At 35.7% G+C, this 17,900-nt stretch overlaps 1 protein-coding gene across 1 annotated transcript in view; it reads left to right on the plus strand.

The window, feature by feature from the left end:
* Window positions 1-17,900, plus strand: part of LEKR1 (leucine, glutamate and lysine rich 1) — a 227,900-nt gene that overhangs the window by 65,275 nt on the left and 144,725 nt on the right. Inside the window, exon 4 of the mRNA XM_040265281.1 lies at window positions 8,610-8,729. Coding sequence (XP_040121215.1) covers window positions 8,610-8,729 — 120 coding nt within the window. The remainder of the gene's footprint in view (window positions 1-8,609; window positions 8,730-17,900) is intronic.

Raw genomic sequence — 17,900 nt, forward strand, 5'->3', positions numbered from 1 at the left:
CACAGGACTGGACAAAGTCAGTTTTCATTCAATCCCAAGGAAAGGCAATGCCAAAGAATATTCAAACTACTGCATAATTGCACTCATCTCACACACTAGCAAAGTAATGCTCAAAATTCTCCAAGCCAGGCTTCAATAGTACGTGAACCGATAACTTCCAGATGTTCAAGATGGGCTTAGAAAAGGCAGAGAAATCAGAGATCAAATTGCCAACATGCACTGGATCATTGAAAAAGCAAAAGAATTCTAAAAAAAATCTACTTTTGCTTTATTGATTATGCCAAAGCCTTTGACTTGTGTGGATCACAACAAACTGTGGACAATTCTTAAAGTGATGGGAGTACCAGACCACCTGGCCTGCCTCTAGAGATTCTGTATGCAGGTCAAGAAGCAACAGTTAGGACTGGACATGGGACAACAGACTGGTTCCAAACAGGAAAGGAATATGTCAAGGCTGTATATTGTCACCCTGCTTATTTAACTTATATGCAGAGTACATCATGCAAAATGTCAGGCTGGATAAAGCACAAGCTGGAATCAAGATTGCTGGGAGAAATGTCAATAACCTCAGATATGCAGATGACACCACCCTTATGGCAGAAAGTGAAGAAGAACTAAAGAGCCTCTTGATGAAAGTGAAAGAGGAGGGTGAAAAAACTGGCTTAAAACTCAACATTCAGAAAACTAAGATCATGGTATCTGGTCCCATCACTTCATGGCGAATAGATGGGGAGACAGTGGAAACTGACAGAATTCATTTTCTTGGGCTACAAAATCACTGCAGATGGTGACTCCAGCCATGTAATTAAAAGACGCTTGTTCCTTGGAAGAAAAGCTATGACCAATCTAGAAAGCATATTAAAAAGCAGAGACGTTACTTTGCCAACAAAGGTCCATCTAGTCAAAGCTCTGGTTTTTCCAGTAGTCATGTATGGATGTGAGACTTGGACTATAGAGAAAGCTGAGCGCCGAAGAATTTTTGTTTTGAAATGTGATGTTGGAGAAGACTCTTGAGAGTCCCTTGGACAGCAAGGAGATCCAGCAAGTCTTAAAGGAAATCAGTCCTGAATATTCATTGGAAGGACTGATGCTGAAGCTGAAACTCCAATACTTTGGCCACCTGATGGGAAGAACTGACTCATTGGAAAACTCCTTGATGCTGGGAATGATCGAAGGCGGGAGGAGAGGGGACGACAGAGTATGAGATGGTTGGATGGCATCACCAGCGCGATGGACATGAGTTTGAGTAGGCTCAGGATTTGGTGATGGACAGGGAAGCCTGGTGTGCTTCAGTCCATGGGGTTGCAAAGAGTCAGACAATACTGAGCAACTGAATTGAACTGAACCAGGGTAATGACTCTTCAGGATAAAAGTAAAACTATTTTAGCAGAAGAATATATTTTGATAACCAAATTAGAGCTTTTGTAGTAAGATATAAATATCACACTAATTTTTAAAAATAAAAGGAATAGAATGCCACGCAAGAGGAAATTGTGTTCACAAATAATTTTGTCTTAAATATTGCTACTCTTCTATACAGTAGAACTTATATGTTAGTGACATTTCCGATCCTGTGTAATCTCTTGTTGACATTTTTGAAGTTGCCATAGGTCCTGATAATAGGCAAAGGAACTTGGGTTCTGCCTCTGGGGTTTTACAGAGTGCTTTTGACTTTTCTCTGCAAAATAAGAATTCTTTCTAGTTTAATTGAATCCTACATGATTTACCTACCTACATACGTGGGCTTCCCACTCTCATTGTCTGTTTTCTGGAAAGGTAATGTAATTTTCTGGATGCATTTAGATAGTGATTGATTCCAATAGAGTGGTTACAGCAGCCACTTCTGGTAGTCATATGTCAATGTCTAAAATCCATTTCCCAAGAACTCTTGAAGTACTATCTTGTTTTGATTGATTTCTCTGTTGCAATTCTAATTTTCCTTGATAGTTAGATGCCTTTTCCTGTCAGATCTTGGTAGGACACAATCCTGAAAATCCTCCACTCTATTTTTTTCATACCTTGAACTTCCATCTGTCATCTCAAATTGCTGCAAAACCAGTTTGATGGAAAGACTAAAAATAAGTGAATCCTTCAACCTTGACAAAAAGAAGTTTAGGTTTCAGGTGGTAAAATACCCAATGATGTGATTGGCTTTCTTGTTGTCTTTTCTAAAGCATTTGACTACAGAATGGAGGGACGTTAAAAGGACATTTAAAAGTATTTTCCTTTAGAATATTTTTATTATGAATAACGCTGATAAAGAATGATCCAAATGAAAATATGTAAGAAGAGACAATAATACCTTTCCCAAATTTGTTTTAGAACTCTGTGATTCTTACCACAATCCATTTTAATCAAGTTGGCTAAGAGAAAAACTGGAAAATAGATAAGGGTAATAACTGTGTTATTCTCATGGTTGCATTGGCAAAAGGATTATAATACAAGTCATCTAACTCCCAGTATAGGACTCTGTCCACTAGAACATGCTGTTGGTCTTACTGTTTTCAGGAACACCCTCTCACTAGCCAACAGCATGTCCTCACATCAATCAACATAGTGTTCAAATTCCATGCAGAATTATGACTCTTAGAGAAAACCATGTGCTTGCATAGTACATATTGGATTAAAATATTTTATGAATTATTTATTTCATAAACTTAATATAATGTATACAATAAAAGTGAACATTAATACCTTTCATGCATGCCACTTTTAGCCATATCAGTTTGATTGAAAGAAGTAAAGTAGCGTTAGCAAAGACAAAACAGAGTGAACTAATGTGACCTAACTTTTCAGGGAGTGTTGTCAGAGGGCTTGAGATGTGATTTACAAGTAATATTCATTTGGGGAATATGACGTTATAAAGTTTTAATGTGCATTCTTTTCCTAGTTACAAATAGGAAAATGTAAAAAAAAATCTTCAAGTTCTTTTTAAAAAAATATTTATTTTTTTTTTTGCCTGTGCTGGGTATTTGTCTCTTTCTTTCTTTTTTGTATCGGCTTTCTCTAGTTGTGGTGAGTTGGGTGGGGGCTACTCTTCACTGTGTGTATAGGCTTCTCGTTATGGTGGCTTCTCTTGTGGAGTACAGTCTCTAGGCACACAGTCTTCAGTAGTTGCAGCACACAGGCTCAGAAGTTGTGGCTCGTGGGCTCTACACCTCAGGCTCAGTACTTGTGGTTCATGGGCTGAGTTGCTCTGCGGCATGTGGAATCTTCCTGGACCAGTGATCAAACCTGTGTCTCCTGCGTTGGCAGGTGGACTCCCATCCACTGAACCACCAGGGAAGTCCTAGAATTCTTTTCTGGTAATAGCTGCAATGGGCTTTTTAAAAGAATTTAATTTTTCATACAATTTTAAAGATTATACTCCATTTACACTTATTATAAAATATTGGCTATATTCCACATGTTTTATTAAGGAATGTTTATATAAATTTCATTTAACCCCCAGATATACTAATGAGATTAATCAGCCTTAGATAAACACATATAATGAGATTAGGTGCTTTTTTAATTCTATTTTATTTTTATAAACTTTTATTGAAGTATATATAAGAGAAAAATGCACAAATAATACATGTACAGCTAAAAGTAAATTTCACAAAGTGAATTTCTTATGTAATCAGCCCCCAGATCATGAAACTGAACATTGACATCCCCCTAGAATCCCTCTTGTACTTATCTTAGTCACCCACTTAAAGGAAACTAGCATTGACTTATAATACCATGGATTAATTTTACCTATTTTTGAACTTTATGTAAATGGAATAATAGGGTGTGTATTCTTTTGCCTAATTTTCTTTACTTAGCATTATGTTTGCGAGATGCATCCCATCTTGTTATGGGTAACTGCTGTTCGTTCATTCTTATTGCTGTTCAGTTTTCCATGGTATTAATATACCATGATGGATTTATCTATTCTGCTGTGAATAAGCATTTGGGTGTTCACACTTTGGGGCTATTAAAATCAGTGCTGCCATGAACATTTGTATGCATGTCTTTGGTAAACATTTGAGCACATTTTTCTATTGGATATGTACCAGGTGTGGAAATTCTGGGTCATGGCATTATGCACATGGCCAGGCTTCATAGATCCTACTATTTAGTCAAAGTAGTTGTGTAATTTACAATCACACAGGAGTGTTTGGAAACTCTTGTTGACCTGTATATTATAACTTGCTTTTTGTTTTTTTCTTGTTAAGTCTTGGCATTCTTTCCATGCAAGGACAGAGAGATCTACTTCATTCTTTTTTTTTAAATATAGTATTCCATAGGAACATAGGTAACTTAATGTTTCCCTAATATTGACCATGAAGGTGTTTCATTTTTTTAATATAAAAATTGCATAACTTCTAAAATTTAATGTATATCCACCTTTTTACAACATAGTTTGTAACACAGATGCATTCACATGTACAAATTATTCATTAAATATATACAAGTGATTTTATAACTTTTTATTTTGAAATAATTGTAGACTTATAGAAAGTTGCAAAAACAGTACAGCATTTTCTCATATACCAAGCTCCTCCAATGTTAACACCTTCCATAAATGTGGTACAATTATAAAATCTAAGAAATTAGCATTGGTATAATACTATTAACTAACCTACAGATTTTGTTTGATTTTTATCATTTTTTCCACTGACATCTTTTTTCCAGTTCACAGTTCAATTTGGGGTCACTGATTGCATTTAGACCTCATATCTTTTTAATCTTCTTTGATCTGTGACAGTTCCTCAATCTTTCTTTGTCTTTTGTGACTGGAAGTTTTTGGGTTTTTTTTGTTTTTTGTTTTTTTAATTTAATTTAATTTATTTATTTTTTATTTTTTTAATTTATTTTTTATTTTACTTTACAATTCTGTATTGCTTTTGCCATACATTGACATGAATCCACCATGGGTGTACATGTGTTCCCAAACATGAATCCCCCTCCCACCCCCCTCCCCACAACATCTCTCTGGGTCATCCCCGCGTACCAGCCCCAAGCGTGCCATATCCTGCATCGGAAATAGACTGGCAATTAGATTCTTACATGATATTATACATGTTTCAATGCCATTCTCCCAAATCATCTCACCCTTTCCCTCTCCCACTGAGTCCAAAAGTCCGCTATACACACCTGTGTCTTTTTTTGCTGTTCTGCATACAGGGTCATCATTGCCATCTTTCTAAATTCCATATATATGTGTTAATATACTGTATTGGTGTTTTTCTTTCTGGCTTACTTCACTCTGTATAATCGGCTCCAGTTTCATCCATCTCATCAGAACTGATTCAAATGTATTCTTTTTAACGGCTGAGTAATACTCCATTGTGTATATGTACCACAGCTTTCTTATCCATTCATCTGCCGATGGACATCTAGGTTGTTTCCATGTCCTGGCTATTATAAACAGTGCTGCGATGAACACTGGGGTACGTGTGTCTCTTTCATTTCTGGTTTCTTCCGTGTGTATGCCCAGCAGTGGGATTGCTGGGTCATAAGGCAGTTCTATTTGCAATTTTTTAAGGAATCTCCACACTGTTCTCCATAGTGGCTGTACTAGTTTGCATTCCCACCAACAGTGTAGGAGGGTTCCCTTCTCTCCACACCCTCTGTGACTGGAGGTTTGTGAAGAGAACTGGTCAGTTGTTTTGTAGAATCCCCTCAATTTGGGTTTATCTGATGTTTACCCATAATTTTATAGAGATTATTAATTTTTTAGCAAGAATGCTACAGAAATGATGTGCCCTTTCCAGTATATCAAGTCAAAGTGTATATAACCTCAGTATGTTTTTTTGCAGATGATGTTGAACCTTGATCACTTGGCTGAGGTGGTGTTTCCAGCTTCCTCCATTGAAAAATTATTATTTTTCCCTTTATAATTAATAAATGTTTGGGGGTAGAAACTTTGAGACTATTCAAATATTCTATTTCTCCTTAAACTTTCACCTACTTTTTACATAGATTTTGCTTACAGCAGTTATTATTGTTCTCTTCTAATGCTTTTTCTTTTTCTCATTCATTCTATATTTTTTAATCGGAGTTTTTCTGTAAGGAACAACTGTTTCTTCTCTCCTATTTAACTATTAAATTATTTGTTAATGTCAGTATGGATTCACTTACTTTTATTTTGTGGGTTATAACCCAACATTACAGTTATATATTTTGTTGCTCAGTCATTCCAGTTCAGCCATTACGAGCTCTTTCATGTGGCACCTGTGCCCTTTCAACATGCCTCTGTCTTCCCTTGAACTCTTCCTTACTTTCAGGCATCATAAAATGTACTAGGCTCATCTTAAATTTTTCCTGCTCCACCCCTGCCAATGCAGGAGGTATAAGGGACATGGGTTATATATAACCTTGTCCTGTATTTTCCAAGTCTCCTGTAAAAATGTTATCATACTTTCATAATTAAAAAAAATTTTAAATACTAGATTATATAAAAATAAACATATGGTAAAGAAAAAATGTGATCATGGCATAAAATGTAGCACACTAGTGAATAATATCAACACTAGATAGAAAGATTATTTTAACTATATTGGAAGGATGAGGGGAAGAAGGCTGTCTGTGTGTATGTGGTGTATGTGTGTGTGTGTGTGGTGTGTGCATATGTATATGTCTCTGTAGGTGTGTAGGTATATATAGGAGGGTTAATTCTTTTTAGGATTGTGTTAGAGATTGCAAGCTACCCATCCCAACTTACATTCTTCTTTCTTCCTTTGTAATAGAATTATGGATATGTCTGGGGGTTAATCTTTCCAGTTAAAAATTATATTTTTCAGATTCACTTTCAGCTAGGAACAGTCAGATATTTAGGTTCAGGAGAAGTATAAAGAGGTACTTCCAGGAAATCTTGAAAGGTACAGAGGAGCCTTCTGCTGCTAGTGGTCTGGAATAGAAAAGTAATGGTCAGTGTTTTTGCCATTATCGTAGACCATGAGAATAATGAACACACACCAATTATAGCAGACCAGAGAGTTAAAAGGATCCTGGGGCTGTGATGATACACTCAAGCTATCATATATCAGCATTGGACTGGCTACCAATACGTTCATCTTATGTAAGATAATATACTTCTGTATATTTAAGTCATCATATTCAGGTCTCAGTTAAGTAGCAGAACCAGATCTTAACTGATTTGTAATTCACTAGGTAATATCTAAAACGAAATTTAAGAACTAACAGTGTAAGTATGTTATTTAATAATGTAGAGGTAAATATAAGAAGAAAAAAGTTGCAAGTAGTTATTTTTGGCAGGAAAATTGGGATAAAAGCAAATGATTAATATTTTTTCTAACTCAGTAATATTTGACATTTAACAGGTATTACTTTGATAAAAGTTAAACTATTTGTTTAGGTACATCTTAATTAGTATTTCAAGTAAAAATACATTTTCACTGCAAAAATTCAAACAGAAGATAAAGAGTACAAGTTATGCTTCCCTTCAATATTTGTTGCATTTCCTCTGCCTGTCAGTTCTACTCTCTCTCTAGGGATAATGGCTATTTGGCATGTTTCTCTGGAGAAGGCAATGGCAACCCACTCCAGTACTCTTGCCTGGTAAATCCCATGGACAGAGGAGCCTGGGAGACTGCAATCCACGAGGTTGCAAAGAGTTGGAATGACTGAGCAACTTCACTTTCACTTTTCACTTTTATGCTTTGGAGAAGGAAATGGCAACCCACTCCAGTGTTCTTACCTGGAGAATCCCCAGGGATGGCGGAGCCTGGTGGGCTGCTGTCTATGGGGTCGCACAGAGTCAGACACGACTGAAGCGACTTAGCAGCAGCAGCGTGTTTTTCTCTATACTTTTTCTATACATTCACTTTGCCTATAAAAGAGGCGTAGTTTTCTCCTTTTATTTTTATTAAAAGTGGATTTAATTTTTAAAATTTTTATTGGCATATAGTTGATTTATGATCTTGTATTAGTTTCATGTGTACAGCAAAATGAATCAGTTGTACATATACATATATCCACTCATTTTAAAATATTATTTTCCAGTATAACCATTAAGAGTATTGAGTAGAAGTACCTGTGCTGTACACAGATTCTTAGTAGGTTCTTATTAGTTATTTATTGAGATGGCCAAAATGTTCATTCAGGTTTTTCCCTAAGATGATATGGAAAACCCTAAACAAATGTTTTGGCCAACCCAATATTTTTTATATAGTACTGTGTACATGTCAATCCCAACCTCCCAATTTATTTCTCCCCCTCCTCATTCCCTGGTAACTGTATGTTTGTCTTCTATATCTATGACTCTGCTTCTGTTCTGTAACTAAGTTCATTTATACACTTTTTCTACATTCCACATATAAGTGATATTATATGATATTTGTCTTTCCGTGTCTGACTTCATTCAGTATAACAATTTCTAGGTCCATCCATGTTGGTGCAAATGGCATTATTTTGTTCTTTTTTATGGCTGAGTAATATTCCATGTATATATGTACCACATCTTCATCCATTCCTCTGCTGATGAACATTTAGGTTGCTTCCTTGTCCTGGCTATTGTAAATAGTACTGAAATGAAAAAAAATGGTTCTAAATTTTTATAAAGTACTGATGAGGAAATATTAAGATTTATAATAATTGTTATTTATTTATATTTTTAGGATTCAAGATGCAAGCATGAAGTTAAAAAGTTACCAAGATGAATTTCAGAGGGTACAGAAAGAATTGAGTCAGTTGCAACAGGAGTTAAAAATTAAACAAAAACAATCACAAATCTTCAGGTAAGTAAAATTACCTTTAAAAACAATGGAAAGTTATAGTATTGAAAAGATACACTTATTTAATACTGTTTAGAAATATTCAAACACATTTTAATAATATAGTTTCTGTTTTTATATAGCTTAATATTATAGTGTTGCTAAAAATGTAAACACTTTTTGAAAGCTATTATGTCAACTGAATATTTTCACTGGTAACCTCTTTTGGGGGGGGCTGAAGGGCACGTGCTGAGTCCTTGTTGCAGTTGTGGGAGCTTCTCATTCTAGTGGCTTCTCTCCTTGTGGAGCAAGGGCTCTAGAGCATGTGTGGGCTTCAGTAGCTGTAGCTTGTGAGCTCAATAGTGTATGGCGCACAGGCTTAGTTTCTCAGAAGAATGTGGGATCTTCCAAAATCAGAAACCAAAGAACCCATGCCCTCTGCATTGGTAGGTGGATTCTTAACCACTGGACAACTAGGGAAATCCTGCCAGTAACATTTAAATCAGGCAAACACCTTGTTCTTATTTTCAGGGTCATTTAGAATGAAAGCACAGTAACGAATTCATTTTCCTCTTGACCAGTATTTCTTGGTGCATGTGATCTCGTGATAGTTCAGTGACATGAAAAGAATAGAATGGAGAAATTTTCTAACTGGATAGTAATAGACTTCTAAATTTAGAAGTTTCCAACATAAAAGGTGTTAAATCTGTTTTTATATAGTCTTCAGAGGGTTTATAATTACTAAAGGTAAAACCCAACATTCTAAAGAAAATAGGAAGTATTTTTTAAAAAATAAATATATTGCACATATCAAAAAGAATGATTAGTTTTCAAATTGAGTAACTTTTAGCTCTTAGAAAAGTGGAATAAGTTAAATGAATATTACAAATAGACACAGGTTCAGGTTGACTACAATAATATGCCAGGTGAATATTTTTAATGTTCTTATTTTTTCCAAACTACTAGTTATTCTTAAGAATATTTTTCTGTTAAAAAAATGATCTGACTAATAATTTATATGGAGTGTCTGGTGAAAACCTGTTAACCATCTATGTTTCATTAATACCTTACACAAAACTGATGTTTGAATGAATGAATGAGTCTACTCACAAAACAGATGGTAACTTTTGTCATCAGAAATCTCTGTCTTTTCCTAGAAATCTATATTGAACCAGCAGGATACCACCCAGGTGACCTCAACTCTCCATTTTAGTCAGGACCATCAATATTCAATCTTGGCTCCAACAATAGCTTTCACCCAAGTCTGCTAGGGAAACCCATTTTTTTATCCATAAATGCCATTATGGACGGCAGGATTGACTACATTTCAAAGGTTAGACTAGGACTAAATTAGATAATTAATGCTGCTTCAGAATATTATGGCCATTGTGGACTGATACAGCTAGTCTTTATTATTTACATTTTACATGTAATTCGTAGTATTTTAAATTCTTGAAACTTATACATCTTTAAATGCTATTTTTATTCTGTGTTCTAATTTTGTCATCATTTTACTGGTTATTTTTTCAAATGCTTTCAAATGATCTATGATTTTTATATGAAAGTGAAAGTCACTTAGTCATGTCCGATTTTTTGTGACCCCATGGACTGCAGCCCTCCATGCTCGTCCATGGAATTCTCCAGGCAAGAATACTGGAGTGGGTTGCCATTTCCTTATATTTCTAGCTAAAAGATCACAAATTGGGAGTATGCAGCTGCTGCTAAGTCACTTCAGTAGTGTCTGACTCTGTGCGACCCCATAGAGGGTAGCCCACCAGGCTCCCCCGTCCCTGGGATTCTCCAGGCAAGAACACTGGAGTGGGTTGCCATTTCCTTCTCCAATGCATGAAAGTGAAAAGTGAAACGGAAGTCGCTCAGTCGTGTCCAACCCTTAGCATGGACTGCAGCCTACCAGGCTCCTCCATCCATGGGATTTTCCAGGCAAGAGTACTGGAGTGGGGTGCCATTGCCTTCTCCTAATTGGGAGTATGGGATCTGATTTATTTTAAAAAGTAGCATACTAAAACTTTTGAAAGTAACCATATAACTAGACACAATGTAAATAAAGTTTGTGACTGATGAATAAAGGTAATTACTTGTTTTATTAATGCTCTCAGTAGTAGGTGCATGGCATGGCAAAGAGCAGTCAGGTGGAAATAAAATCAAACCCAAAGTTGTAGAGTTCAGTGATTTTGTTGCCTTACTAAAGGCTCATTTTAAACTAGTTTACTGATTATTTTAAAAGTATCTACTAGAACATAAAACTTTGAGTTTGCTGTGGATAAAGAAAAGGAGCTTATAATTTTCTGTCTTAAGGTGGTAAGAAAAAGAAGCTTGAGCTTTAGCTACTCAGATGTAATCGTCTTTACCTGTGGAGCCCAAAAAGAACTTTCAAGAGATTAGTGAATTATGTCTTTGAGTCACTTTGCTCTTTTTAAATTATCCTCTCATTTGCTTAATTGTGATCTGGTTTAATCATCTAGCCTGCAACAAAGTGTTCTTCATGCTTTGTATTTTCCCTGACATCATTTCCAACCTGTCTCTTGCAAAGGGGTGATGAGGAGGAGTATCTGTGGTTTGCCTCAGTTAGCTCAGCACATCTGCTATTTAGACTAAAATGTCTTTTGAGAATGGAAATTAACTTTTGAAAACCTGTAAAATAGATATTAAAAAACAGCAGCATTGTTTATAATAGCCAGGACATGGAAACAACCTAGATGTCCATCAGCAGATGAATGGATAAGAAAGCTGTGGTACATATACACAATGGAGTATTACTCAGCCATTAAAAAGAATACATTTGAATCAGTTCTGATGAGATGGATGAAACTGGAGCCGATTATACAGAGTGAAGTAAGCCAGAAAGAAAAACACCAATACAGTATACTAACACATATATATGGAATTTAGAAAGATGGCAATGATGACCCTGTATGCAGGACAGCAAAAAAGACACAGATGTGTATAACGGACTTTTGGACTCAGTGGGAGAGGGAGAGGGTGAGATGACTTGGGACAATGGTATTGAAACATGTATAATATCATGTAAGAATCTAATTGCCAGTCTATTTCCAATGCAGGATATGGCACGCTTGGGGCTGGTACGCGGGGATGACCCAGAGAGATGTTGTGGGGAGGGGGGTGGGAGGGGGGTTCAGGTTTGGGAATGCATGTACACCTGTGGTGGATTCATGTCAATGTATGGCAAAACCAATACAGAATAAAAAAAAAAAAAAACCAGTGTGAAATATAGGTATACTTCACTTTATGTAAAGAGGGAATGGCAACCCCACTCCAGTATTCTTGCTTGGAGAACCCCATGGATAGAGGAGCCTAGCAGGCTGCGGTCCATAAGATTGCAAAGAGTTGGACATGACTGAAGCAACTCAGCATGCATGCATGTGTATAACTCCAATATTCCAAATCAATCTATATTTGAAATGTTTTAGACTAATGCTTACTTTTAAAGGATTCCTATTGTGAATCTTCTATAAATTGTTTGAAATACACTTATCCTTTAATTTTTCTTAATTGTAAATAAATCCAGAGTCTGTCATTTCTGAAACTTTTAAGCCAACTCCCCAAATCTCTCACTTTCACAACAACTGTTCAGCCACATTAAGACTTCTAGTATTTACTTTTTTTCTGATTCTCCCAACCATTTCAGACTTCTCTTTGTTTTCTACCCTTGATACTGTAGTTAATAACCTTATATATTTAAATAGCTTTTTGAGATATAGATTACAAACTACAAAATCCACAACCTTTTAAGTGGATAATGTAATGATTTTTAGTAAACCTACTGAATTGTGCAACCATTACCACTTCCAATATTGGAATATTTGAGTAATCCTGAGGAGACCCTCATGCCATTTGCAGTCAATCTCTATCTTTATCACCAATCCTAGGCAATTACTTATCTTCTTCCTGTTTTTATAGATTTGTACTTTTCTGAACAATTCAGTTACATGGAATCCTACAATGTGTTCTTTTATATCTGATATCTTTCACTGATATTTTTGAGGTTCATCTATGCTGTATTTTTTTCCTTTTCATTGCTAAATGGTATTCCATTGTATGAATTTACCACATTTTATTTTTATTAGTTGAGAGACATTTGTTAGCATTTATTAGTTGAGAGACATTTGGATTGTTTCTGCTTGTTGGTAGAATACTGCTACTGTAAACATTCACATACTTTATGTGGATGTATGTTTCATTTCTTTTGAGTAAATACCTAAGTATCAATAATTCAGAACTACTGAGTTGTAGAGAATGCACTGGTCATAGCAAACACCCTCTTCCAACAACACGAGAAGACTCTAAACATAGACAACACCAGATGGTCAACACTGAAATCAGATTGATTATATTCTTTGCAACCAAAGATGAAGAAACTCTATACAATAAGCAAAAATAAGACCAGGAGCTGAGTATCACTCAGATCATGAACTCCTTAGTTATGGGGAGGGAGGTGGAAAGGGGGTTCAAGATGGGGAACACATGTACACCCGTGGTAGATTCATGTTGATGTATGGCAAAACCAATATAATATTGTAAAGTAATTAGCCCCAATTAAAATAAATAAATTTATTTTAAAAAAATTAAAAAAAAAGCCAAATTCAAGCTTAAATTGAAGAAAGTATGGAAAACCACTAGACCATTCAGGTATGACCTAAATCAAATCCCTAATCATTATACAGTGGAAGTGAGAAATAGATTTAAGGGCCTAGATCTGATAGACAGATTCCCTGATGAACTACGGACATATGTTCATGACATCGTATAGGAGACAGGGGTCAAGACCATCCCCAAGAAAAAGAAATGCAAAAAAGCAAAATGGCTGTCTGAGGAGACCTGACAAGTAGCTGTGAAGAGAAGTGAAAAGCAAAGGAGAAAAGGAAAGATATAAGCATCTGAGTGCAGAGTTCCAAAGAATAGCAAGGAGAGATAAGAAAGCTTTCCTCAGCGATCAATGCAAAGAAATAGAGGAAAAGAACAGAATGGGAAAGACTAGAGATCTCTTCAAGAAAATTAGAGATACCAAGGGAACATTTCATGCAAAGATGGGCTCAATAAAGGACAGAAATGGTATGGACCTAACAGAAGCAGAAGATATTAAGAAGAGGTGGCAAGAATACACAGAAAAACTGTAGAAAAAAGAGCTTCATGACCCAGATAATCATGATGGTGTGATCACTCACCTAGAGCTAGACACCCTGGAATGTGAAGTCAAGTGAGCCTTAGAAAGCATCACTACGAACAAAGCTAGCGGAGGTGATGAATTCCAGTTGAGCTATTTCAAATCCTAAAAGATGAAGCTGTGAAAGTGCTGCACTCAAGGTGTCAGCAAATTTGGAAAAGCAGTGACCACAGGACTGGAAAAGGTCAGTTTTCATTCCAATCCCAAAGAAAGGCAATGCCAAAGAATGCTCAAACTACTGCACAATTGCACCATTTCACACACTAGTAAAGTAATGCTCAAAATTCTCCAGGCCACACTTTAGCAATACATGAACCGTGAACTTCCAGATATTCAAGCTGGTTTTAGAAAAGGCAGAGGAACCAGAGATCAAATTGCCAACATCTGCTGGATCATCAAAAAAAGCAAGAGAGTTCCAGAAAAACATGTATTTCTGCTTTATTGACCATGCCAAAGCCTTTGACTGTGTGAACTGCAATAAACTGTGGAAAATTCTGAAAGAGATGGGAATACCAGACCACCTGACCTGCCTCTTGAGAAACCTATATGCAGGTCAGGAAGCAATGGTTAGACCTGGACATGGAACAACAGACTGGTTCCAAATAGGAAAAGGAGTATGTCAAGGCTGTATATTGTCACCCTGCTTGTTTAATTTATATGCAGAGTACATCATGAGAAATGCTGTGCTGGAAGAAGCACAAGATAGAATCAAGATTGCTGGGAGAAATATCAGTAACCTCAGATATGCAGATGACACCACCCTTATGGCAGAGAGTGAAGAGGAACTAAAGAGCCTCTTGATGAAAGTGAAAGAAGAGAGTGAAAAAGTTAGCTTGAAGCTCAACACTCAGAAAACGAAGATCATGGCATTCGGTCCCATCACTTCATGGCAAATAGATGGGGAAACAGTGGAAACAATGGCTGACTTTATTTTCTTGGGCTCCAAAATCACTGCAGATGGTGACTGCAGCGATGAAATTAAGAGACGCTTACTCCTTGGAAGGAAAGTTATGACTAACCTAGACAGCATATTAAAAAGCAGAGACATTGCTTTGCTAACAAAGGTCTGTCTAGTCAAGGCTATGGTTTTTCCAGTGGTCATGTATGGATATGAGAGTTGGAGTATAAAGAAAGCTGAGTGCCGAAGAATTGATGCTTTTGAACTGTGGTGTTGGAGAAGACTCTTGAGAGTCCCTTGGACTGCAAGGAGATCCAACCAGTCCATCCTAAAGGAGACCAGTCCTGGATGTTCATTGGAAGGACTGATGTTGAAGCTGAAACTTCAATACTTCAGTCACCTGATGTGAAGAGCTGACTCATTTGAAAAGACTTTGATGTTGGGAAGGATTGAAGGCAGGAGGAGAAGGGGAGGACAGAGAATGAGATGGTTAGATGGCATCACCGACTCAATGGACATGAATTTGGGTAAACTGAACCCAAACTGCACAACTGAACTGAACTGAGTGACTGAACTGAACTGAACAACTGATGGTAAATTGATATTTAACTCTTAAGAAACTACCAAATTATTTTGCAAAGTGGCTTTACCTATATTCCTACCAGGAATGAAGATTCTACTTTTTCTTTGTTCTTGCCAACTTTTTTTATTGTCTTTTTTTATAATAGCCATTCTAGAAGCTGTGAAATTGTACTTCATTGTGCTTTGATATGTGTTTCCGAAATGACTAATGGTGTTGGGCATATTTTCATATGTTTATTAACCATTTGCATGGTTGTTTGCTGAAATATATTAAAATATTTTGTCTATTTTTTCACTGGTTTGTTTTCTTGTTATCAGATTGTAAGAGTTCTTTGTATGTTCTTGTTACAAGTCTGTTATTTGAAATATGATTTGCAAATTTTTCTCCCAGGCTGTGGCATATATTTTCATTTTCATAATTGTGTCTTTTTGAAGAACAAAAGTTGTTATTTTCAGTGGAATACAATTTAATCAATGTTCTCTTTTATGAATTGTGCTTTTGGTAATGTATCTAAGAACTCTGCTTAACCAAAGGTCACAAGATTTTTTCCAGTAGTTTGTTCTAAAGGTTTTAGAGTTTTAGCTCTTAAATTTAAGTCAGTGATCCATTTTAATTTTTGTGAATGATGTAAAGTAAGGATCTAAGTTCATCTTGTTTTCATGTTCAATTGTTCTCTATAAAGGACTTTACCAGTACTCTAGCTACTTTTACCGCTGCTTATTTACCCTTAAAATCCTCATCTTTATATCTACATATAGGTTGTTAAACACCAGGTCCTCAGTTTCCCCAATACTATTCTAAATCCTCAATTTCTGCTTAAAATTCTTTGTGCTACTTATCTCTCAGCAGCTATGTGTCTTGCCTTATATATTTCAGGAAGTGAATTAAAAGTTATCAATACAGGCATATTTCCTGTGACTCAAATGATACTTAAGTTTCAGAGCCCCGCCCCCCGCCAAGCTTCTGGTAGTGGCCCTGGCAAAAGTAGGTTGGTTTTAAATTGTAGGATAAATTTAAATTGTAAAAACTCTGTCTCTGTGTTATGATTTCCCTTATCTTACTTTGGGATAGTCACTGGCATTTGGGGGATCTGAAAAGGAAAGTCAAGTTGGGAATATACATCGTAACTGCCATTTAGAAAGACATTTTAGACTGCTTTAATTACACAAGCAAGACATTGAAGATTAAAAATCAGGGTGTATATGAATTTTTTTAATGAAATAAAAGCAATGAAGATGAACAATTTAAACAATAGAAATTATTGTCATGAAGAAACAAATTTTAACTTCTTTTTAGATTACATCATAAGAGATACATTTTCAATAAAATTTCTTGGATTCTTTTGTAATCCATTCAATGAAGAGGAGTTCAAAATTTGAATACATTGAGGAGAAAGATTTAGGTTTCTTGCTGACTTGACAAAAGCTGCTACGTTACTGAATATAGCATAGAATCATGGTATACTATTTCAGGACATCTGAGATAAACTGGTTCATTAGTTTCATCATTTCAAAGATAATTTAAGATGTCATTTTCCGATAAAACTTGAAATTCCAAAAATTTATCATATATGAAAGATTTTCATAAGGATTTTTTCAAATTTGACAATGCTTAATATTTAAATGATATTACCAATAATGGACTCTAAAGCTAAAAGAATCTTTCTAAATTACCACTGATAATAAAACTAATGGCCATGCTAGATGAAAAGCTGTATAATTTTTATATTCTCTCTGCATAAAGTATTATTATACAGTGGTTCTCATATGAAAAGGTGCTTGTGAAGCATGTAGCCAAAAATTGTAGGCAAAAAATATTGTAGAGCTGTTACTTACTTAAAAGTTATATCATGTTTTGGTATTTTGTTACATTGATGGGATTTATTAACATTTACGATTGTTTTTATAATGATTTTTCTCAATCTACAAATAAGTACACACTTTTAAACCTAATTTTTGCAGTCACCTTTTAGAACAAAGCCATCCTTCTATCCACACCGATCATGTAAGATCTAGGCTCTACAAAATGTGATGGAAATGCTCTTATTTAAGAAGCTTGAATTTTCTGTTTCCTGCCCTTTTCCCTGCAGAAGCACATGCATCCACAACATTCTTCTATTAAATATCTCTCTAGGCCTTGACCCCCAGGTACATTGCTTGCTCTCAGCACCTTACATTGGGCCCATTAGTCGCTTAATCTTTACTTAGTTCATAGTTCTTATCTCTTTTTCTTACCATTTACTGGCTTTATGATCAAAACCCCATTCTCACTATTGGGCCCCTTGATTTAGTGATCTATATGGACTCTTTGATTTTTTTTTTTTTTAACTGAGGTTTGAGTGATTTACAGTGTTATGCTAATTCCTGCTATAAAGGAAAGTGACTTAATTATATATGTATATATACATTCTCTTTTTGTATTCTTTTCCATTATGGTTTATCTCAGGATATTGACTATAGTTCCCTGTGATATATGCTGCTGCTGCTAAGTCACTTCAGTCGTGTACAACTT

Source organism: Oryx dammah, unplaced genomic scaffold (genome assembly GCF_014754425.2).
Source record: "Oryx dammah isolate SB20612 unplaced genomic scaffold, SCBI_Odam_1.1 HiC_scaffold_2, whole genome shotgun sequence".
In the NCBI taxonomy this organism is placed as follows: Eukaryota; Metazoa; Chordata; class Mammalia; order Artiodactyla; family Bovidae; genus Oryx; species Oryx dammah.